The sequence below is a fragment of the Furipterus horrens genome, unplaced genomic scaffold, assembly GCF_987537825.1.
Source record: "Furipterus horrens unplaced genomic scaffold, mFurHor1.1.pri manual_scaffold_11, whole genome shotgun sequence".
NCBI lineage: Eukaryota > Metazoa > Chordata > Mammalia > Chiroptera > Furipteridae > Furipterus > Furipterus horrens.
In genome coordinates, this window is record NW_028327181.1 from 57847606 (window position 1) to 57870814 (window position 23209).

The 23209-nt window shown below is 47.1% G+C and overlaps 1 protein-coding gene across 1 annotated transcript; it reads left to right on the forward strand.

Annotated features, from left to right (window-relative positions):
• The first annotated feature begins 53 nt into the window (after window positions 1–53).
• Window positions 54–21924, forward strand: SHPK (sedoheptulokinase). The gene is made up of 7 exons (XM_090291129.1): window positions 54–354; window positions 5670–5811; window positions 13196–13379; window positions 13897–14049; window positions 15005–15180; window positions 17137–17337; window positions 20243–21924. Exons 1-7 carry the CDS (start codon window positions 187–189, stop codon window positions 20653–20655), a joined length of 1437 nt encoding a protein of 478 aa, XP_090147255.1. The 5' UTR covers window positions 54–186; the 3' UTR covers window positions 20656–21924.
• The last annotated feature ends 1285 nt before the right edge of the window (window positions 21925–23209 follow it).

Below are 23209 nucleotides of genomic sequence, written 5' to 3' on the forward strand. Positions count from 1 at the left end.
GGGGTGTGGGGCTGCGCCTTCCTCGGCCAATGAAAAGACGATCAGCCCTCACTTTGAGTGTGGCTGAAGGCTTGGCAAGCGAGGCCTCGCCTCGGCGCGTTGACACCTGGGCGCCCGGGTCGCGGGTGAAGTGTGCTGCAGGTATCCCCTCCGCAGTGGACGAAAGCTACGCTGTTCCCCACGGCCATGGCTGCACCGCCAGTCACTCTCGGCATCGACCTGGGCACCACGTCTGTGAAGGCGGTGGTGCTGGAGGCCGCGCCCGGCGACCCGTCGAGGTTCGTGGTACTGGCCAGCTGTGTCCGGGCCGCGCGGGCCGAGGCAGCGGCCCAGAGCGCGGCGGCCGGGCCCCAGGTGAGGCAGTGCCCTGGCGCCGCGTCGCCTCCAGGGGCCTCCACACACTCCTCTTTGTCCCGGAGGAGGTCATTCCGACATCCCCCTTTCTCAGAGAGGTCTTCCCGACTGCTCCAGCCTGTCTGACCTCCACCTGCCTGCTGCAGCTCCCGCGATTCGTTAAGGCCTGGTCCCAGGAACTTTGCTACCTGCTGGCACCGATCTCCCCACTCGCTGACCTCCTCGAGAGGCCTTGCCCATGGTGCCCATCCCCGTGCTCTCTGCCCTCCGCTTTCTGTACCCTGACCCGCGGGGAACTGTTCTCCTGTGTCATTCTCCTCACACCTGTCCGCGCCCTCTAGTTCAGGATTCAGTTTGTTCCCCAGGGCAGAGTTTGGGTTTTCCCCTGGAAATCAGATGCGGAATCAGGCCTAATGGGAGCAGAATGTGGACTGAGGAACCCAAACACTTGGGCAACAAAAGCCAACCCCCTCCCCAAGTCTCCCAAGGCTGAGACACTGGAGGAAAAACAGATGGAAGGATGGATAGGCAGACAGAAGATAGACATTGAGAGACCTGTCATTAGAAAAAGATCAGATTGATACTTATACAGTATGGCGGTTTTGTGTCTAGTGAAAGCTGCAAGATAGAAATGGAGAGTTTTACCACAAGGGGCTCTGATGTGAGATGTGGGTTCAGAAAGGATGTCAGTCCTCAGAGCTGGATTCCATTAATTCCCTGAAAAAAGTAGCTCTATGTTTAGTTAATTGACCATAAAAAATTAATATCAGGGAACTTGGAGTAATCTTTTTTCTGGATCTCAGCTTGTCCTTCTCCAAGTTGAAATAGGTGGCCCTTGTGGCCCCTTCTAGCCACAGAACTCCATTTTCTGAGCCAAACACTACCCCCAAGAGCTTTGTTTTTCCTAAGCTCTTGCCACATACCTGGACTCGGTTACTTAGGGTTCAGAGTCCGTCTTGCCCAGAAACATTTCAGAAGATTAAGATTTCAGAACAGTTTGCATTTTCGTAGAGACTTTCAAAATTAGTTTGATTGGGGCATCGGGGCATTTTAGAATGACTATTTCACTTTGTGAACTATGAGTTGGAGGCAAAGTCAGCTCTGACTCTGTGGGGCGAGCAGCAGAGCCAGGTCTACAGGAACTGGGTTTGCACAGGGCTGCTTCTTGAACCCTGCTTTGCGCACGGCCCCCAGCGTCCAGCAGGCTCCTTTGCGCTTACAAGCACGGCACCACACCTGTCTGATGAGGGGAAGGAGAGGAGGCCAGTAGCAGCCCCCTCTGCAAACCCCATGTGTGTATTGTGCTCTGGGACAAACAGCATTCCTATAATTTTATCTACAGCAGGAGTTCTCAGCCTTGGCACTGCTGAATTTTTTGAGTTGGATGATTCTCTGTTGTGGGAGCTGTCCTGTACCTTGTAAAATGTTTAGCAGCATCCCTGGGCTCTCACCCAGCACATGCCAGTAGGATCCTCCTTCCCAGTTGTGACATCCAAAAATATTTTCATATGGCCAAATGTCCCCTAGGAGACAGAAAGCACTGGGGTGAGGACCACTGATCTGTAGAAATAACTGATGGTTCTGTTCTTTCCTCATGACTGTACTTCCCAGTCTCAGAAGTATTGTGTACACCATGGTCAAGCATGGCAGCTCTGAGGAAAGTCGGGCTTTTAGGTATTTGCAACCAGGGTTTTTTGCAGGAAGCTCTACGACCCTTTCTGAGTTATTAATTTTTCCTCTCTAGGTTTTCTTATCTGTAAAAAGGGACGTGTAGGAGGAGGGTTGCCTGAGTTTCTGAGTTATTTTTTCAAATCTAAAGTTAAAGGATTTGATCTTGATGTAGATGAATTGGTAATCTGAATCAAGGAGTGGGGTCAGCACCTTTCCTGTTACATTGTGGGTATACTCATTGTCTGTCCCCTGTCACCCCACTAAAACTTGAACTGACTGCTGAACACTGACTGTCTCCTTGTCTTCACTGCCATCTGGCCTCTTTTCCTCCCATCCACAATCCCCACCCACACAACTCACTCACCCTGGGCCCATTTTAAACAGCGGTGCCTCTGTCCTGGGTCGATGCACCATCAGATTGCCATGTGCGAACTCTAAACCAGCGCTGTCCAATAGAAATTTGAGCCACAAATGTGAGGCACACCTGCAATTTTCAATTTCTAATAGTCATATTTTTAAAACAGTAAAAACAAAACAAAACAGGTGAAATGAATTCTTTTTATTGAATTTATTGGGATGACAGTGGTTAATACAATTATACAAGTTTCAGGTATACAATTCTGTAATCTCATCTGCATATTGTATTGTGTGTTCACCATCCCGAGTCAAGTCTCCTTCCATCACCATTTATCCCCCTCTATCTCCTCTTCCACCTCCCCCATGTCTGAAATGAATTCTAACTGCATATTTTATTTAACCCAATGTTCCCAACATAGTATCATTCCAATATATAATAGTTAATAAAACATTATTAATGACATTGTGCATTCTTTTCCCCCCCCCACACTAAATCTGAAATCTGGTCTGTATTTTACATTGACAGCACATTTCCATTCAGGTTAGCCTCGTATGGCTAATGACTGCCGTGTTGGACAGTGCAGGTCTAAACAGACATCCTTCCTGCTTCCTTCTTCTTCCCCTACCGTTGCCTTGCTTCCCTCCTGGGGGATCACGCACAGCCATGCACCTCCTCCTTGCCTGTCCTTCACTACCAAGTCAGCCCTGCTGTAGTCTCCCTGTATGTAAAGAATCTTGTTAGGATCTGGGCTTGCCTGCTCAGGAAAATGCTTTGTGTTCTCTCTCTATATATTCCTTATCCCCATCTTTCCCTTTCCTTCTGCTCCTCTGTTCATGCTTACTAGGAGCCAAGGATTGCCTCTGACCAAGGCGGGGAGGCTGACAGGGGCAAGTGAGGGGTTTGTTCCGGGGCTGGGGGTGCTGCACTGCCCCCTGGAGGGAAGCAATGGGCCCCAGGGCTCGGCCTTCAGATGCTTTTCCAAGACCATAAGCTTTTTCAGTTCGCCAAGAAACAGACTAAATTTATTGAGAGCTGAGCCACATTTCTCTTCTGAATTTTCCATGGTTCTTCTAGGTATTAAATATGAATATGTTTTGTGCCTTGAGGTGATTTTTATGTGGCAGAAACATTTTACTTTGGTTGAAATCAAAGTAAGTATTCCATTTATTAAATTCAGAACCCTAGTTCTTACTTACGCTTTCAAACTTACCTTATAAAGCTTTTCCATTAATAGTCTAACATTTAACCACCATTTTAAAAGACCTTTGAATAATACTTAAACCCATTTTGGTTAATTAAATATCTTAGATGTTTTTAAACTGCAGTTACACATTTATTTTCTTTTCTAGGCACTGCAGTTGTCTGACCTAAATCTTTTCAGAGTACTTAAATAATTTTTATAAATCTAATAAATTAAATATATAACTATGAAAACTGTAAGAGCGTTTGTTTTAAATCTTTTTATAAATATGGTGAGATTTGAACTTAGAATCACAAGTCTAGCTCTCTCACTCAGTTTCACATTTTATTTTTTATCTTTTTCTTTTTTAAAAAAATTTTTTCCATTTCACATTTTTAAAAAAAGATTTTATTTTATTTATTTTTAAAGAGAGGGGAATGGAGGGAGAAAGAAAGGGAGAGAAACATCAATATGTGAGAGAGACATCTATCGTCTGCCTCTTGCATATACCTTGATGAGTGACCGAACCCACAACCCAGGCATGTGCCTTGGCTTTTGCCCACCCCCTGTATTAATCACATAGGTATGATTTTTTAAAACATTTACATATATTTATTAATTATTTTTATACAGTTAAAAAAAGATTTTATTTATTTTTAGAAAGATGGGAAGGGTAGGAGAAAGGGTGGGAGAGACACATCAATGTGTGGTTGCCTCTTGCACGCCCCCAACTGGGGACCTGGCCCACAACCCAGGCATGTGCCCTGACTGGGAATCGAACCAGTGACCTTTCGGTTTGTAGGCCGGCACTCAATCCACTGAGCCACACCAGCTATTGCAAAACATATATTTAATTCTTGATCTTCCCACTTCGAAATTTACTTATTCACCAAGAAAACAATGGTGTCACTGGGTTGTTTTCCCAAGTGCATATGTTGTGGCTTCCTTAGCTTGTTGAGACTTTACTGATTAGGGCGTCTACTGGAATGGGATGGGATCCTAGAGTTCTAGATATTTCTAGTCCCTAAGAGGAACTTAACAGTTTAAAGAAGATGTACTCATGGAACCCAAACTTTTTATGTTTGAGTCACATTGTTGCCTTCTTTGGAAGTTACTCTGTACCTCCCACCCATTTGGATATAGCGTTTCTTTAATTCTGAGATATGGAAATGCATTTCCCCATCTGACTTAGAAGACCTTTGAACTTTTCTAAATCCTGCGTTCTTTTCATATTCTTGTCTCTTAGGACCATAAGACTCTTACTAATATGCTGTTTGATAACATTCTGCTTATTTCTCATGACTTTGTCTCTCAAGGTTATTCTGCCAAGAGGAGTCTTCAAGGAGGCAGCAAGTCAGAAGAAAAGGCAAATTAGGAAAAGATGGTCCTCACTTACTTGAATCCCCCCCTCCCCAAAAATCTCTTTACACTATCAGTTTTTCTCTGTGTAGCTTCTACCATTGCCCAATTAATCTGAAAACACAGCTCTGGTGATGATATTCTCCCATTCAGAAAGCCCTAGGGACTCCCCATTACCTTTGGGAAGAGCCCCTTACCCCGGGCTTGAGGCCCACGGGGCCCCGGCCTCTCCCCTTGCATAGCCATCCCTGCTTCTGTACCCAGGGCTTCCGGCCTTCCTCTGTGCTGGCCTTCCTGGCCTTACTTTGGTGGGTCTTTAGTCCAGGACCTGGCCCTCAGGCACCCAGGAAAGGTCCCTCCCTGCTGTGTTCCATCCTGTGCCTCAGGAAAGACCCTTGCCTTTTTCTCCTGACAGCACGGTCTGTCTTGTGTTTTCCTGTCCCTCCTGCTAGACTGTAACTTCTTGTAGGGCAAGGGCAGTGCTCTCCTCAGCTCTCACTCACTGCAGGGCAGGGCAGGGCCTGGGCCGTTTGTCCAGCCTGATCTGCAAAAGTGGCTCCTCTGCGAGGGGAGGAAGTGGAGCCTTGTCCATCAACGTCCTGCTCCAAGCCCTGCGGGAGGTGGTGGAGAGCCCTCGGGCCCACAGTTCCTCCCTGAGGCCAGTCAGCACGGGGCCCCACTGGGATCAGCTGGACAGCCACCAGGAAAGCCCTGGAGGTTGACCTGCGTGTCCTGTTCTGTTTCTAGGCATGGGAGCAGGATGTGAGTAGAATCATCCAAGCCCTACACGAGTGCCTCGCTGCTCTTCCCCGGGAGCAGCTCCAGAAAGTCTGTGGCATCGGAGTGTCAGGACAGATGCACGGAGTCCTGTTCTGGAAGACAGGCCAAGGTACGCTGGGCTCCGGGGATGAGCACATGCTGTCCACAGTCACAGTGGAACGGGAAAGGTGCTGCCAGGGACCGTCTGAAGGGCCGGGTTGTCCTGCAGCGGGGATGCAGGGCCACGTGCTGCCTCCTGGTTTGTGTACGTCCTGTCTTATACACGTGTGTTGATGAATTGGGGAGCTGTCCATTCACATCCCATCAGCATCTTAGCGGGGAATGGGAGAGGGAGAGGAGTGTGTTCTCTCGTTCTCTGCAGGATTCCGTGCAGTGGGTTTTCCTTAGCTTCTCTCTGCATGCCAGTGTCTCACAGCATCAAGGCCAGCACTGAGAGGTGGTGTAGCAGTAGGAGATGCCAGCCCTTCTGAATGTGCACATGGTTTTGTTGTTCACCATAATCACAGATATCTGTGATTTTTAAATTCCAGGGTGTGTCCTTTTTATGGGCTCAGTTGCAAGCTTAGCATTATTTGGTTGGTCATCTTATATCAGGACGTCTGCCATGGTGCAGAGGTGGGCAACCTATTCTGTTTGGCCTCTAGGAGGAGAATTAAGCCAGTAAAATATTAATAAGCAATTTACATGCAAGGTGCAAGGCAAAAGATACTACCTCCATGATCTCATCGACCTTTCCCAACACCCTATGATGTAGGTTACATTACTGCCCCCGCTGTGCAGATGAAAAGTTTAGATTCAGAGAGATTAAAATAATATGCTTGGGGTCACGTGATAGCAAGTGCCTACTCCAGCTTTTGAACCCAGGTATGTCTGAGCACAGACACTGAGCTTTTAAAGGCCTCTGGGAGGCCTAGAGCTGCAGGGGGGCACAATAACTTAATGAAGGGAGACACTTCCCAAGAGCGTGTGCAAGGAAGGCTAAGACTCCCAATGAAAGTGTGCACTCCCTGTTACGGCAAGCATTGGAAATATTTAAAAAATATATTATTCCCACTTGAGGACATGCTCATTGATTTTTAGAGGGAGAGAGAGAGAGAGAAACAGCAATGTGAAAGGGAAACGTGAATTGCTTGCCTTTCACACACCCCTGATTGGGAACTGAACCTGTAATCTTTTGGTTTATGGGATGACACTCGCTTCAATGAACTGAGCTACACTGGCCAAGGGGAAAATATTTTTTTAATTATAAAAAATTCTGTATTGACGTGAAAGTAAGGAAAATAGTATTATGAACGAGCACACACCCATCACCTAGCTTCAAAAATACCAACATTTTATTTTACTGCAGGTGTTTAAAGCAGAGGATGGGTGGCTACTTTGGGGGCGGGGGGGCAGGGCTGTAGTTAAGGGGATTTGAACATTGGGTTTACCCCTTCCTGCCTGTACAGTCAGCAATTCTGATTCCCCTGGGCCGAGAGAGGGGTGACTTGCCTCTCAGCAGCAGGACGGGTGCCTAGTGATGCATCCTTTGATCCGTCCCCAGGGTGGGCTGGGTACCCAGAGAAGCTCCCTGTCATCTGCCTGTTGTCAGGCCAGCTGAGACCACAGAAGCCGCTTGGCTCCGGTCCGTAGCAGGAGCAGAGGCTGATTAGGGTGTTAGAGCTGTCCTCTCAGAGGGAGTCTAGGTTGTAAAAGCTTTTTAAACTCCTTAATTTTGCATTAACGAGAATAAATGTCCTTTTAATACTAAAACCTTTCCCAAAGAGAACAACAAGAGATCTGACGACTGTGGTCTGTTCCCACGCCCGCCTGCCTGCCTGTCTCCTGGATTTTGCAGCAACCACACAAGCCATCGTGCTCGTCGGAGAGCTGCTTAATATTTCATTGAGCCGGCCGCATGCTTTTTTGTTTTGTTTTCTGTTTCTGGGAAGGAGGAGAGCCACTGTTTGACAATGATGATGCCTGCTTAGCAGAGTTAGGTGAAATCAATTTGGGATCAGGTCGTTCCACTTTAATGGTGGATGTAATTCAGGTTGGGTTTAGTATCTACAATATGTAAGGCTCTGGCTGCACCCCGTGGGAGACATAGAAAGCAATGGATGAAGCCTGCACCTTCCAGGGCACAACAAGGCAGTCAACATAGACGGGGACCAGTAACCTGAGCAGAGAGCTAAGTGCTTCCATGAGGGCACAAGTGAGGCAGTTGCAGGAGAGGCGAGTGAGTGACTTAGTGTCTTCCGAGAGGCCTGTGGTTACGCCCGATTCAATACTCCACTTTCAGGCTCAGTAATATCAGGAAAGAAGTGGGGATCGTAAAACCAAGCTAAAAGGCAAGCAGCAGACTGGGAGGAAAGATTTGCTAGTTTATAGTAGACAAAATGAATATGGATACATATAAAAAAATAATAATGAAGAAAGGACAGATTGATGGTCCTGTGGAAAAATGGGCAAAGGTTAAGGAAGACAGTTCCTAGAAGATGAAATACAAATGGCTAATAAACATATGAAAAGGTGTTCAGTCTCATTAGTAATTAGTAATTGAAAACAATGAGAAATCATTTTCTACCCACATGATCATAAGAAATTAAAATTTGATAATGTCAGGAGTTGACAAAGGGCTGGAACATTGGTTCTTTTAAATACTGCTGTTGGGAATGTCAGTCAGCAGAGCTGTTTTGGAGGGCAATTTGGTGGGGCCTATTAAAAACAAGAAAGCTTCTACTAAAAGATAAAAAAATAAGATAGCTGCTATGCCTCAACAACGCTACTACTTGGAATCTGTTCAGGAAAAGTACTTGTACACATACATGCATAAGGAGGCATAGTCATGTTTGTTCACTGCATACTGTTTATAGCAGTGAAAACTGTGACATTGAATCCTAGGGGACCGGTTAGATAAATGTTCACATGCCCACGCTGTGGAATGACACAGAGTGGTTAAAAAGAATAAGGTACGTTCATGTACACTGACATGAAAACTCCAGAACACATTGGATGATAAAAGCAACCCCTGGGAAAATACATACAATATACTACTATTTTTTTAATAGACAAAAACAAAATAAAACACAACCCTACTCAAACCAACCAAAGCAAACACAATATGTATGAGTGTAAAAACTGGACGGTTACCCAGCCAGTGCTGAGTGACAGGAAGGGAGCTGGGCTCCGGTGGGAAATTGTCAAGCCGGCCTTTTGCTTTAGCTGTAATTTTTGAACATTTAAAAATAAGATTGCATTCACTTATCATGTGTATAATTAAAAAGTTAAAATATCAATTCCTTACCAAAAAAAATAAAAAAAAGAAGGAAAAAAAACAGGGGAAAAGTATCTGGCAGGTCAGATCCTGAAACAGGCTACTTGAATCGATCCTGGTTCTACCACTTAGGTGACCATTGGCAAAAAAATGTTTCTAACTTCTCTGTTCTTCATTTTTCTTATGTATAAAGTGGGACTAATGATCACACCTGTGTTATAAGGCTATTATGTAGGTTAAATAAATTAATATTTTGCTCCAGCTTGGTGGCTTAGTTGGTTGGAGCATCCTCCTGTACAGCAAAAGTTTGTGGGTTCAGTCCCCTGTTGGGGCACGTATGGGAGGCAGCTGATTGATGTTTCTCTCTCACATTGATGTTTCTCTCCCTCTCCCCCTTCTTTTCTAAAATCAATAAATATATCCTCGGGTGAGGATTAAACAAAAATTAATATAGTTAAAGTGCTTTGAATAATACCTAGTACATGGTAAGAACTCTATGTTTGTTTTGTAATGCAAAGAAACTAAAAGGATAGTCTAAAAATAAGAAAATCAAAAGAATTTTGGAAGCAGATAAAGAGGTTGAAGAAAAGGTGCTGAGATCTAGCTTTAGGGCTGGGATAAGAATCCCAGCTTTAGGTTTAGGTAGAAATGTAGAGGTGAGGGTAGACCACTCCGAGGAGGAAACATCCTCATCCCCCAGGAGAAACATGATATGCACCTCTAACATGCTTCCCTGGTCTTCTGGGTGCTGGCCAGGGATACTAACCGGAGACTGACAAGATTCCTCAGAGCCTTTGCCTCGCTGCCTCATCTGTCTGCAATGCATGTCCCCAGATATTCTTATGGCTCACTCCCTTACTCTGTTTAGGCCCCTCCTCACATGTCACCTCAGAGAGGTCTTCCTTGATCACTCTCCAACAATCTATCACTCTGTTCCCTGACCCTGTTGTATATTTCTTCATAGCAACTAAGAATACCTAGTATTATGCACTTGCTTGCTTATGCTCTGTATCACTAGCATATAAGCTTCATGAAGGCAGCAACTTTTCCTTGTTCATTGCTATAATCTTAGGGACTAGAACCAGTGCCTAATACATATTAGATACTCAATAAATAAAGCATCCAATTACACATGTATGACTGAATGAATGGATGTTTCATGGCCTGAGAGGCAGTTGAATCTCTTCCTTTGGTTCTTGATGAGCAAATTGAAAGGAAAATGTAATAGTCTTGGCTCCCAAATTGATGGTCTGAGCTCAGGCTCAGACGTGAAACACCTTTATGTAGGGCTTTGCCCTGCTTTGCTTCAAGGCAGCCTTTTCTGCAGTGGAAGCCAGAATCTCCTTTCCATCCATTGGATTTGGAGTTTCCTGGATTGCTGATAACTTTTCTTGACTGTCAACATTCTTTTCCCACCATGCTGCATTAGTTGTATTTACATTGCACGGAGGTGTGGGAAAAGAGAACAAAAGATACGTTATGGGGTGTAGACTCCTTCTCAAAGGTGGCTAGAGTTTAGAAGGTAAAAGCTTATCATCATCATTATCATCATCACTAACATACATTGGGTACTTACTATGTGCCAGGTACTGTTCTAAGTGCTTTCATGTGTTAACTCATTGAACACATACAACCCTACACACACAGTACACACAGCAACAACCCTAAACCTAACCCTAACCCTTCCCTTTGCTACTAGCCAGAGAGTAAAGTCAACACATGGATGGGAAGAGCCACAAGAATCCAGAAAACAGTTATAAGCGCCCTCAACCTCTGAACTTCCAGATGCAGTTGCCACCAAAATGCTGAATTAGCTTGGCTGCAGGCTCTTGCCTCCAAGATCGGTTTCAGAGGAGTTTTAAGAGAAAAACACCAGGGAAAGGGGAAGACAATGTCAGAAAGCCCGGGCTGATGGGGTGGTGTGTGTGGGTTGGTGGTTTGTGTTTGGGGCCAGAGGCAGCCAGCCTTGCCTATAGAAGGATAAACTAGGAGGGGAAAAGCCTGGCTTACCATGGCTTTGGGACAAGCAGCACCTGTCCCCACACCCACAGGAATTCAGGTGTCTGCAGGAATAAAATCAAGGCACTGGAGAAAAATAGGTATCCTTCCCCAAATCCCAGGGATGGTGACTCACACTCTAAGGATCCTCATAACATTGTTCCTTCCTGGGGGACGCAGGGGAAGCCCTGACCTGAGCAGACATTTTTCAGCATGGGAATGACTAGCTGTGGATCCACCTCAGCACTCCTCCATCCTCCCCAGCCCCTCGGGGCTTACAGGTACTGAGGTCTGGCCCATTTCCATTGCCCTACAGAGTAGTCAATACTTCTAGGACAAAATGAGCTCATGGGCCAGGACAAGAAGACATTTAAAGGGCACAGCTGTTTCACAGGAAAGACACGAGAAGCAGAACTATTAGAATGGACTGACTAAGAATTTAAAATCAGGTTGACATAATACTAAAAGATATTAAAGGAGTATATTAGCAAGGAAACAATGAGAAGAAAACAAAAAGTACCAAGCAGAAATATTAGGTATGAAAAATATAATAGTTGAGATAAAGAATATAATGGGATTAATTGCATTGATTGAACTTCAGAGCAAATAGAAAATGAAAGCTCAGACTGAGGAAATCTCTCAGAAGGAAGAAAGAAAGAACAAAGGAGTAGAAAATATAAAGGAAAATCTGAGAGACATTGAGGATTCAGAAGCACTAGCATCTGATAATAGGAGACCCAGAAGGGGGAAAATAAAAGTGGTAGAAGAGGAACTATTTGAAGAATGGAGAGAAATTTCCCATAATTGACAAAATAAAACATAATGCTCCAGACTAAAAGGGCCCATACAACATCAAAGAAGAGAGAGAAGAAAAACCTGAGTTAGATCTATTATAGTGAATTTTTAAGGATTTCAGAGAAAAAGAAAATTACAGAAGTTTACAGAATAAAAGATCAAGTCCCATATAAAAGAATTAGAAGCAGGTTGACATTAAATTTTCTTCAACAGCAATAGTCGATGTAAAAAGACAATGGAATAGTGTTTCTGTTACTTATTGCTACATAATGAACTACTTCCAAATGCAGTAATGTAAAACAGCAACTATTTTTACCAGATCTTGTAAATATTGGGCAGGGCTCAGCTGACTGATCTACTCTACATGGAGTTGACGGATATTGCTTGAGAGTACTGATCTGGTGGACAGACTGATCTGGAGGGTTCGGGGTGGCTCTACTCAATGCCTGGTGCCCTGGTGGGGAAGGCTGGAAGGCCGGTCTCAGCTGGGGATGGTTTGCCAGATGCCTGCATGTGACTTCTACTTAGTCTCTCCAGCACGGTGGCCTCAGGGTAGTGGGACTTACGTGGCAGCTGGCTTCCCCTGGGTGAGCACTCCAACAAGCTCTGGTGGGAGCTTCAGGTCTCCTTAGACCTAGCTGTGGGAGTCCTAGGATATCACTCCTGCCACACTTGTTTTGGTCAAGCAAGTCGCCAGAGCCAGCTCAGATTCCAGGAAAGATTAGATTCTGCCTCTTAATGGGAAGAGTAGCAAGTCATTTGCGGCATCTACCACAAATCTACAAGTAGTGACGAAAAGGAACTTAGAACCTAGAATATTGTAATGATCAAACTGTCATTCAAATATGAGGATATGAAAAAACATTCAGAGGCAACAGGCCTTCAGACACTTTGCCACAGAAAGATCTACACTGGAAAGTTTTGGGTGAAATATTTCAATAAAAACAGAGGAAAAAAAAAAATCCAGAAGTTGTTTGAAGAAATAAATGAAGTAAAGATGGCCACATTCTTTAGTAAAGTTTAGTATCTAAAAACCAATGAGCTAAGACCAAAGGGAAAGAGAAAATATATCCATAATCGCCCAGAAGCAAGTTTAGATAATATCATTACAATGAGAGTTGGAAGGACAGAGGTTAGGGGACTTGAGAGTGTGCTGTGCTTCTATTTTTTACCTAGGGGGTGTGGATTATAATATCAACTTTAAAAAATGAGTAAAAAGGAACATAGAAGAAGTGGGACAAATGGAGGGAGTAAGTGACTTGCCCAGGGCCCCCCAGCTGTTGGTGGGAACCAGGTGCTCTGATAACGGAACCCTGTGTATGGTGAAGCGTTATCACGGGCGATGAGATCTGTGTGGGAGCCCCACTAGCAGAGCAGCCTCAGGAACGTGCTGCTGCTGGTCAGTTGCTCTTTTCTCTGATTTTGTTCATGTCCTCTGTTCCAGGCTGTGAATGGACAGAGAGAGGGGCTGCCCCTGTGTTCACACCCAGAGCTGTGAGCCACTTGGTCACCTGGCAGGATGGTCGATGCGGCAGCGGGTTCCTGGCTTCTCTGCCTCAGCCAGAGTCCCACCTCAGTGTGGCCACGGGGTTTGGCTGTGCAACCATCTTCTGGCTTTTGAAAAATAGGTGCATACATCTGTTCTCTGAATTGGGTGCTGTAGTTCCAGGGGAAGGAGAGTGGCCGGGGCCTCTAGCCTGCTAGCGTCACTCCATGTGCAGCATTGTCCCGCAGTGAGTGACCACGGGGTGTGGTCACAAGACCTCGACTTGGTCTAGAACTGCTTCATTTCCCAGAGGGCTCTGTTGGTTACCTTAGTCTAACCCAGAGGGGGAAAGAAGGGCTAGAAATGTCAAGGGACTTGCCAAGGGTCACGTGTTAAGTTCATGGTGGGGTCAGGGCTGCTGAAAATGGCCAATGTCCTGTTTTCTGAGGCAGGGCGAGCCCTTCCCTGACTCCCCTCCACTAAAGGCAGCTTTGCCTGGAGCAGCTGGGAGGCCATACCGCAGGAGGTTCATCAGGGGGAGACACACTTTTGGGATTCTGGCTGCCACCTAGCTATGCCAGGTTTAGTCCACACTGCCATAGCATGTGCTTTTAAGTCACTGTTAGACCATGTTGAATTGTTTTTGATATGAAAAACAGCCCAGAGTTCCTGGAGTCCTATGATGCAGCTGGCACCATCCATGACTATGTGGTCACCATGCTGTGTAGCTTGCCAAGACCCGTGATGTCTGACCAGAACGCTGCAAGCTGGGGCTATTTCAATACCCAGAGCCAAACCTGGAACTTGGAGATGTGAGTATAACCTTGCAGGTGGCTCCAGTGGAAGGGCAGCCTTTCTGGAGCCACAGCTTCAGTGGGGCTTCCCCTCTGGGAACAGTGGGGGATTCCAAGCGGCCAGGAATCAGGTTCCAATGGCCCCCAGCCTGTTCTAGTCACTGGGTGTGGATGGGCCCGGTGGCACATTTAGCCCTTGGGGAGGGACCCCACCTCCCACGCCATGCTGTCCCGCTCCTCCACAGCCACCCAGATGTGGGGTGGGCTCCCCAGTTCTCTGCAACCCATTCCAGCCTGTCGATTTCAAAGAACAACTTTCACTCTATAATATAGCTTAAAACAAGGTTAAGAAATGGAAGTAGTAGGTATAAGGGATGCCTTGTAAGTTCTGTTTAAATAATCATTTGCCTTTTCAGGTCGAGAAGTCCAGTGCCCTATAAGTTCACTTCCTTCAGGGCCCCAATTCTGAGCTCTGTAATAAAACAAAAAGCACGTGGTAGTTCAGGTAAAGGACTTCCCAGCATGTTTTATTAAATCGACAGCCCCGTGTCCACTAACCCCGAGTGCTGAATGCATTTGTATTCAGGAGATGGCTGATGGGTTTGCCTTTGGTTTGGGCTGTGCTACCGACCCTGACTTTGCACTGCAACTCCCTTTGCAGGGTATTTGTGCTCCCTTCAGACGCAGGGGCCCGGTGCCAGTGCTAAGTCTTACTCATCGTCTCTGCTTAAACTGGTTGTCTTCTTGCCCTGAAGGCTAATCTCAAGCTTTTGAAAGCCAGTGTTCACTTCTTTAAAAACCCCAGCCTATTTCTCATGGTTTTAAGAAAGCCAGAGAGGCCTCTGTGAAAACACTGGCTTCTACCATCCCTTCTACCTGTGTGGTGTAGCATTTTCCTTTGTTGGTTCCTGGAAACAGCAAAAACCAGAAAACCAAGCACTGGGCCAATACGCCGTCCCCTTCTGGTTTGCAGACTGAGGGCCTCCGGCTTTCCCGTCCACCTGCTCCCCGACATTGCCGAGCCTGCCAGTGTGGCAGGCAGAACTTCCCACGTGTGGTTTGAAATCCCAAAGGGGACACCAGTGGGTGTGGCCTTGGGTGATTTGCAGGCCTCCGTCTATTCCTGTATGGCCCAAAAGACAGATGCAGGTAAGCCTTTCGTTCTCTCCTTAGACGTGTAACTGTGCAGTGGTGTGCGAGGCACACATACCTGGAAGCCTCAGTATCCTGCCCATTGTTACCCTGTAAACATGAAAGATGCCCTCCTTTCCGCAGCTGAAGCTCCTTACAGTCCAGTGGGCCAGTTCTGTCCCTGGCCAGTCTGTGCCTTTCCTCTCGAGGGCCAGGTGAGGGAAATGACTCTGTCTAGTTGGCTGGTTTCTGTGTAACTCCATGACCAGGAAAATAGATTAGTAGGTTAGGGTTTTTGTTATCACGTGTTTGTCAGTGAAAGTTTCACCCCCTCTGATTAAAAGTCTAAAGTCTAGAGTCTTTTCTGTATGTGGTGTAGGAGAGTCACAGAGAGGTGGCTGGCAAACATTTCTGCAAAGGATCAGATTGTGAATATTTTAGGCTTTGTGAGCCGTGTAGGTTCTGTCATAACTACCTCTGCTGTGTTCCAATAAAACTATTTATAGACATTGAGATGTGAGTTTCATATAATTTTCATATGTCATGAAGTATTCTTCTCCTTTTGATTTCTTTTTCAACCTTTTGAAAAGTTAAGAACATGCTACTGGGATTGTAAAATAGTGCAGCCTCTTTTGAGAAGGGTCTGGCAGTTCCTCAGAAGTTAAACGGGGGCACCGTATGTCCCAGCAATTCTGCTCCTAAGTGTATGCCCGAGAGAGCCGAAAACACGTGTTCACACAAAAACGTGAGCCTGAATGTTGCTAGCAGCATTTGTATGTTGCTAGCAGCAGCACACTAGCAGCATAGCCGTCAAAACATGGAAACAACCAAAATGTCCATCAACTGATGAATGGATTTAAAAAAATGTGCTTTACCCACAGAACTAAAATGCCACAGCGTATGAGTGGAAGTGAAAGAAATGAAGAGGCTTGTCACGAAAGGCCACATACTGTATGATTCCATTTCTATGAAATGTCCAGAATAGACAAATCCGGGTGGCTCGGTTGGTTGGAGCGTCGTCCAGTACACCCAAAGGTTGCGGGTTGGATTCCTGGTCAGGCTACATGGCTAGGTTGTGGGTTTGATCCCCGGTTGGGGTGCTTACAGGAGACAACCAATCAATGGTTTTTTTCTCACGTCTATGTTTCTCTTTCTCTCTATTTCCTCTCCTTCCCCTCTCTTTGTAAAATCAATAAACATATCCTTGGGTAAGGATTAAAAAGAGAAAGAAAAACAAAACACCTTGGAAATTAGAAGGAAGTAAAACTTGCTGAAAATGAATGAGACCTCTGCAGAGAATAAAACATTTCAGCTGAAGTCTTAGTCTCTGTAAATAGTTGTCTACTGCTGTGTAACAAATCACCCCAATATTTAGTAGCCTAAAAACATCAAACATTTATTAACTCACATAGTTTCTTTCTCTCTCTGTGTGCGTGTGTGTTTGTGTCTGGGTTTGAAATTTATTTTGTAAACATCTGTGCTTCAAATAGATGAAACAGTTTCTGCGAGTCAGGAATCTGGGTGTGGCTGCAGTGTGGCTCAAGGACCCTCATGAGACTGCAGTCAAGCTGCTGAGGGGCTGGGACTACCCTCATGTGGAAGCTTGGCCAGGCCTGGACGTCCACTTCTCAGCTCCCTCCTGTGGCTGTTGGCAGGAGGCCTCAGCTCCTTGTCCCTGGGCCTCTCCATAGCGCTGCTCCTAACACTCCCTGCCTTCCCAGAAGCTGCAGTGCCTTTTGATCACCTGGTCTCCAAAGCCACACACTGTCACTTCTGCTTTATTCTCAACAGAAGCAAGTCACTGAGTCCCACTCGTAGTCACGGGGAGGGAGTTAGGCTCCACCTCCTGAAAGAAAGAGTAGCAAAAATTTTTGGACATATTTTAAAAACCAGCACACTCTCCCCTGGCCCTGTTGTGATTGTGACCTCTGAGTCAGCCTGGCAGACCTAACTGTTGATTTCCTTGGACCCCAGTTCTCAATATCAGCACTTCGGTTCAGTTGGCAGCCTCCATGCCTTCGGGATTCCAGCCGACGCAGACGCCAGACCCTGCAGCGCCGGTCGCCTACTTCCCATACTTCGACAGGACTTACCTGGCAGTGGCAGCATCACTCAACGGGGGCAATGTGCTAGCCACGTTTGTCCACATGCTGGTCCAGTGGATGGCGGATCTGGGTAAGATGTGGCCCACACAGCAGTGTTGTCTCTGCTTGTCCTTTCGTTGTGGAGTATCTTGGTGCTGAATGTGCTGTGGAAACTTCTAGACTCATGTCTCAGACCCAGCCAGGTTCTAGAATTTCTCTTTCTTCCTTGGGAATCAGAGCTTCTAGCTTTCTTCTCCTCTTTTGAGCTGCTGTAACCTTCTCTCTCTTTTCTGAGGGGTCACCTTCTCTCCTTACCTTGATTGTGGAGTATCGTAATGGTCTCCCAGTTTTCCCCTGGCTGGCTTGCTTTCTTTCTTTTAAAAGATTTTATTTATTATTATAATTTTTTTTAGAGAGAGGGGAAGGGAGAAAGAGAGGGAGAGAAACATTGATCGGTTGCCTCTTGTACATGTCCCGACCGGGGACCAAACGTGCAGCCCAGGCATGTGCCCTGACCGGGAATTGAACCGACAACCTTTTGCTTTGCAAGACGATGCCCAGCCAGTTGAGCTGCACTGGTCAGGGTTATTGTCTTACTTTCTTTGTCAGTGAGCCCCTGGTCTCTTGCACTTGAAGTTTTCCTTCTGATGACTACAGACAGCTGAAAAGAAAAGGATTAAACATGACTGAGTAAAAAAACTGGTATTTTACAATATTGTAAAATCCTCACAGCACTTAATTCTGGTGAGTAGTTCCTGACTCCCTTTCTTAGAAGGGACTCTGGAGCTGGGTGGCCTGGGTTTGAATCTCAGCTCTGCTGCCTCCTGTGTGCCTTTGGGGAGGTTACTTAACTCCTCTGTGCTTTACTTTATCTGAAAAGGGGAATCATCCTAGTACCTATCTCAAGGACTGTGAGGATTAAGTGACTTATACTGTGAAGCACTTAGAACAGTGTCTGGCCCACAGCAACTGTGACGTAATGCTTGTTAAATAAGGATAGTGTGATGGGTGCAACCACGGAGTGTGGCCTCAGCTCCCAGCTCGGTCATTATGTGGCCTTGGCAAGTCCCTCCCCTCCTTTGTTTTCCCAGCTCCGTTGTTCTATGGTTCTAAGCCCATGGCGTGGCCATTTGGTGACTCATAGCAGTAATCTCACCGTGGATTCGGATGAGGTGGGAGCCAAGGGACACAGACAGGCTAGCAGCCAGCTGTCCCGGGCCGCCCGCTGGGCCACACCTTCCATCAGGTGCGCCTCAGGCCTACGCGGTGGCCTCAGGGCTTCCCAGTGAGGGGAAACACTGTATTTTAACATTGCCTTAAAAATAGTTTTGAATTTTTACTAAGGAAATACAAACATATCATTATTGTTTTCAAATTGTAGCTTTTATTTGTATTTCAGGGTTTTTCTCCTAATGTCCTTTTTCTGTTCCAGGATTCAGCCCAGGACACCGCGTTGCATTTAGTCAGTGTAGCTCCTGAGCCTCTCTGTCTTCTGTTTGATCGATCTGTTGTTTTCTTTCTCTCCTTTCCCTTTTTTCCCATTAGTTGATGGCTTTACAGTTATCTTTATTCTTTTAGAAGTTTCCAACACATTATGTTTCCTAGGATATGGAGAGAGACTCACTCTTATGCATGGCTGGGTAGTATAAAGTGGTACAAGTTCTAAGGACAGAATGTCATATCCTTTGACCCAGTAATTCCCTCCAAGGACTCAGTCCTACAGTCGGATATGCTTGTACATGTGCACAGTGGAACCTCGGTTCTTGGATTTAATTTGTTCCAGAAAACTGTTCGAGAAGCTATTTGTTCAAAAAAAGAATATCCTTGTTTGTCACCTGAGAGACGCATGACTGATCATACAGGTATCGGCATGAAAGGGTTGTTGGGTAGAGAATTGGGATCCGAAGCTTTGTTTGACAACAGACATTTTTTCAGTGAACAACTGGGTCGAGAACCGAACTGTTTGAGAACCGAGGCTTTCGAGAGCTGAGGTTTGACTGTGCTAGCTTATCCACCAAGCACCTGATTTTTCTCATGTCTTAGTAGAAGTTCCACAGGAGAGATGCATGTACATTGAGCAGAGTTTCATCAGAGTCCTGCTGATCAAATTTTGACTATGATATTTAAATTCTCTCTCTTTCTCTAGTTCCTGAGCAGGTATAGTTAAGTTTGTATACGTTAAATGTGATGATTTTGAGATTCCACAGTGACTCTAGGTTGGTGGTTCTTAGCACTGGCTGCACACTGGAAATACTTGTGGAGTTTTTAAAACAACTGATGTTCTAGGCCCACCTGCAGAAATGCTGATTATCTGGTCTGGGGTTGGGGTGGAGCTGGAGCATGTTATTTAATAAAGTTGCCTCAGGAGATTCTGCTGCCCTCAAGTGTTGGTAAGCACTGGTCTAGAACCTTCTTCTCAGAAAGTGTTATCCTTAGGCCAGCAGTACTAGTTTCCTCTAGGAGCTAATGGGTAACATGCAGAATCTCAGGGCCCATTCCAGCTGTGGGGGTGGTGGTGTCAGAAGCTGCATTTTAATAAGATCCCTGAGTGATTCCTCTGCATATTTAAATGTGAGAAGCACTGGCCTCAACTTCTGTCATGGGATGAGCTAGCCCATGATCAGCCCTGTATCCTGGGGCTTCTGTGACACTGCTAATACATCTAGTAGCAGCCATGATGATGCTTACTGATCAGTGTATGCATGTTAGCCCCCTGGGGACCCAGGGTCCCATAGCTGTGGGATGGTTAGGGCTCACAGCAACATTTGCACGACCTTTCCCTGAAGTCTGGGCTGGGCTCTGCAGTGAGAGAGCCGGCTGGGATCTGGCACAGAGCATAGCTAGCCAGCTTATATGAGTCCCTGGGCGGGAAGCAGCCAGCTACAGTGAGGAGGAGCAGTTAGTAGACCTGTACCTGCCCTCAGGGAATTCTGTACTCTCTTATCCTGCAGTGAGGGGGTGTGTGAGCTCACATGGGTCTTCTCTGTTCCTGGCAGGCCTGGAGGTTGAAGAATCCACTGTGTATTCACGCATGATCCAGGCAGCTGCACAGCAGAGAGACACCTGTCTAACCATCACTCCAACCGTGTTGGGCGAGAGGCATCTGCCAGACCAGCTGGCCTCAGTGACCAGAATCTCCTCCTCCGACCTCTCCCTGGGGCACGTGACCCGAGCGCTGTGCCGAGGCATCGTGCAGAACCTGCACTCGATGCTCCCCTTTCAGCAGCTCAAAGAGTGGGGCGTGGAGCGGGTGGTCAGCAGCGGGAGTGCGCTGTCCAGGAACAAGGTGCTGAAGGAGGAGGTGCAGAGGGCTTTCCCTTTCCCGGTGTCCTTTGGGCAGGATGTGGACGCAGCTGTGGGAGCAGCGCTGGTTGTGCTCCAGAGAAACCTCAACCAGAAGAAGTCTTAGCACACTCTTTGGCCAAAGGACTGTTTCAAATTTTATCTAATAACATTCCTGATATGCTCTTGGGATCACCCTTTTCCTGGACAGCTCCGTGGGCAGCTTTCAAACAATGTTTATTCTCAGGGCACCGTCTGACCAAGAACCTTCCTTCAGGCACCCTCTGATAATGCAGCCAGGAGTCAGCAGCCAGATCCCAAACAGTGCCTTCTGAAAGAGACTCACCTGGGAGCTGGTTGCAAATGTAAATGTGGGAGAAAGAAAGAGCGAAAAGGAACGGTAACCCAGCATCCTGGTCAGCAGGCTCACCTGCGATTCACCTGCAGACAAAGAGAAAATAAAGGTGGACTTCAGACACCAAAATGTGGGTTCCAAGTAAGGAAAGATCTGTCCTCACCCCCCTCCAGCTTTCGGGATATGAAGCTCTGACTTGGGTCACATGCAATATCAGAAAAGTCCTTTCCTACTGGATTGTACCACATGACCCCCTTCCCAATCTCACTCTCCTCTGGCCGCAGACAGTTGTCTGGGGCAGCGGGTGGCCCAAGGACAGTGAAGCAGGCTGGCTGAGATGAAGATGCAGGGGTCTGTGCTGGCCTTCTTGCCATGTACTCCCCCCAGGAGAGGATGCTGTGCTGAAGCTGCCCTAGATCCTCACAACACAGGTGTCTTAGAGGCACAGACCTGGGGGGAGAATTGGAGAGTGTGACCAGCAAGGGGGGCGGAGTGCTTGTGGCCCCACAACTCAGGCACATTGTTCCCAAAAGTCTGACCGTGCACCAGCAGGACCGTGTTCTAGGAGTGGGTCTATGCAGCAGTGGGTTTTTGCCTCTGCATGACCTTGGAAGTCTTCCAAAGTGAGGGGTGCATCCAGACCTGCTCCTGCAAGAGAGATGGCCAATTTAATCAGAGAGGACCCCGTATCCCGCAGGCCCCAGCTCTTCTTTCTGTTGGTGAGGGCCTTGCTGGCCCACCCTGTGCTCCTGGCTTGCAGAAACCTCCCACTTGCATTGGCATGTCTGCAGGGGCCCCAGAGCATCTTAACCCTTCCCGTGGTCGGTAGGGATGACCATAGAGTGGTTTCCAGGAGAAGGCCAGCATCGCTGTGTCTTACTTCCAGACTCCCAGGGGTGATCCCAGCCTCAGGCAGACTCTGTGTTCACGTAATCTCTTTGTAAATGTCTCTTTATGAATTATGTGATTGTCTGAAGCTCTTAGATGAATCTGCCTGGCTGTGCTGATTGAATTTCAGATACTAAAGCTCCTTCTTCTAGAGCCTTGTCCCTTTATTACAAGACACCTGCCCCGTGGTTCTGCCAGGATAAGCAGCTGCACGTCACTCAGGAAAGTCGTGTCATTTTCCTCTCAGCCAGCATGAGTTAAGGTGCCCTCACTTGGGAGCCCCTGAGGAAGAAGGCACAGCAGGATAAGCTGAAGGGTGGCTGATATCCCTGTCCAGCAGGAGGAAGCACCCTCTGTTGTGCACTCTCAGGGGGCTGTGGATGGAGTCTGTGTATCAGATTAGGAGCTGGATGGGTGTCCCACAAGCCCAGGCAACCCAGCCTGGTGTCCAGTGTGGCCCCTTTCCCCGAGTCCACTCCACCTCTGTGGGCTGAGCCTTGCACGGCCCAAGCTCGTCAGCTAACAGGGCTGCTGCTGTTGCCATTGCACGTGGCCTGGAGCCTCTGCAGGGCGGCCGAGAAAACTCGCTCTCTGCCCTCGGCCACACACCCTTCCTTTGGCTTTCGACTGCATGTGCCTAATGTTTGTGTGGCTTTCAAGTTCTCCATTTGTCTTTTCTTCTCAGGTGGACTGCCAGCTCCTGGAGGTCAGGGTACCCAGTGGGTGCTCTCTGCCCTGTCCTCTTCCTATGTCTTAACTGGGGCCAGTGCCCACACTTGGAATATTCACAGGGCAGAGCCCCACCCCTGTCCCAGGCCTAGCTTGATGCCCTCCACCTGCTGCCCTCTCCCGGGCAAAACATTTGCCACTAGACGGCCCTTGCTGCTGGCATCCAGAGCCCTCCTCGGTGCTGGCCACTGGCACCACTGTTGGCCCCTGGCTTGCGCCTGCCTTGTGGACCCCTACTCTGTCAGTGCCATAGAGAGCCTAGTTGGTCTTCCTCACCTGTCTTGGCCTCCGTAAGGGCAGAGACCATCTTAGTCACCCAGTCACTGCTATGTGCTCATAAATTGCACAGTGGCCCCTAGGAAAGAGGGCCGGTCACACCTGACCTCTTCTCAGCCACGATCAGACAGGCAGGCCATCTTTGAAAGTGAGGCATTCTTGGAATAGAGATGCTCACTTGTGTGACTCATAAAACATTCAGCAAAAAAACAATTTTTTTTTTTATTAAAAAACAATTAGTCACAGCCTTGAGCTAATGGCCGGATGCAGCTCAGCAGTCAGCAGATGCGGCTCTCATGCTTAGGTAATGAGGATGAGAACAATAATCCCTCACGCCTGCCTAGATCTCTGCCAGCTCACACCCAGTGTCCTTGTTAATCCCTGGAAAAGTCCCGCAAAGCCAGCAGGGGAGGTGTTCTTACTCATTTTGTGG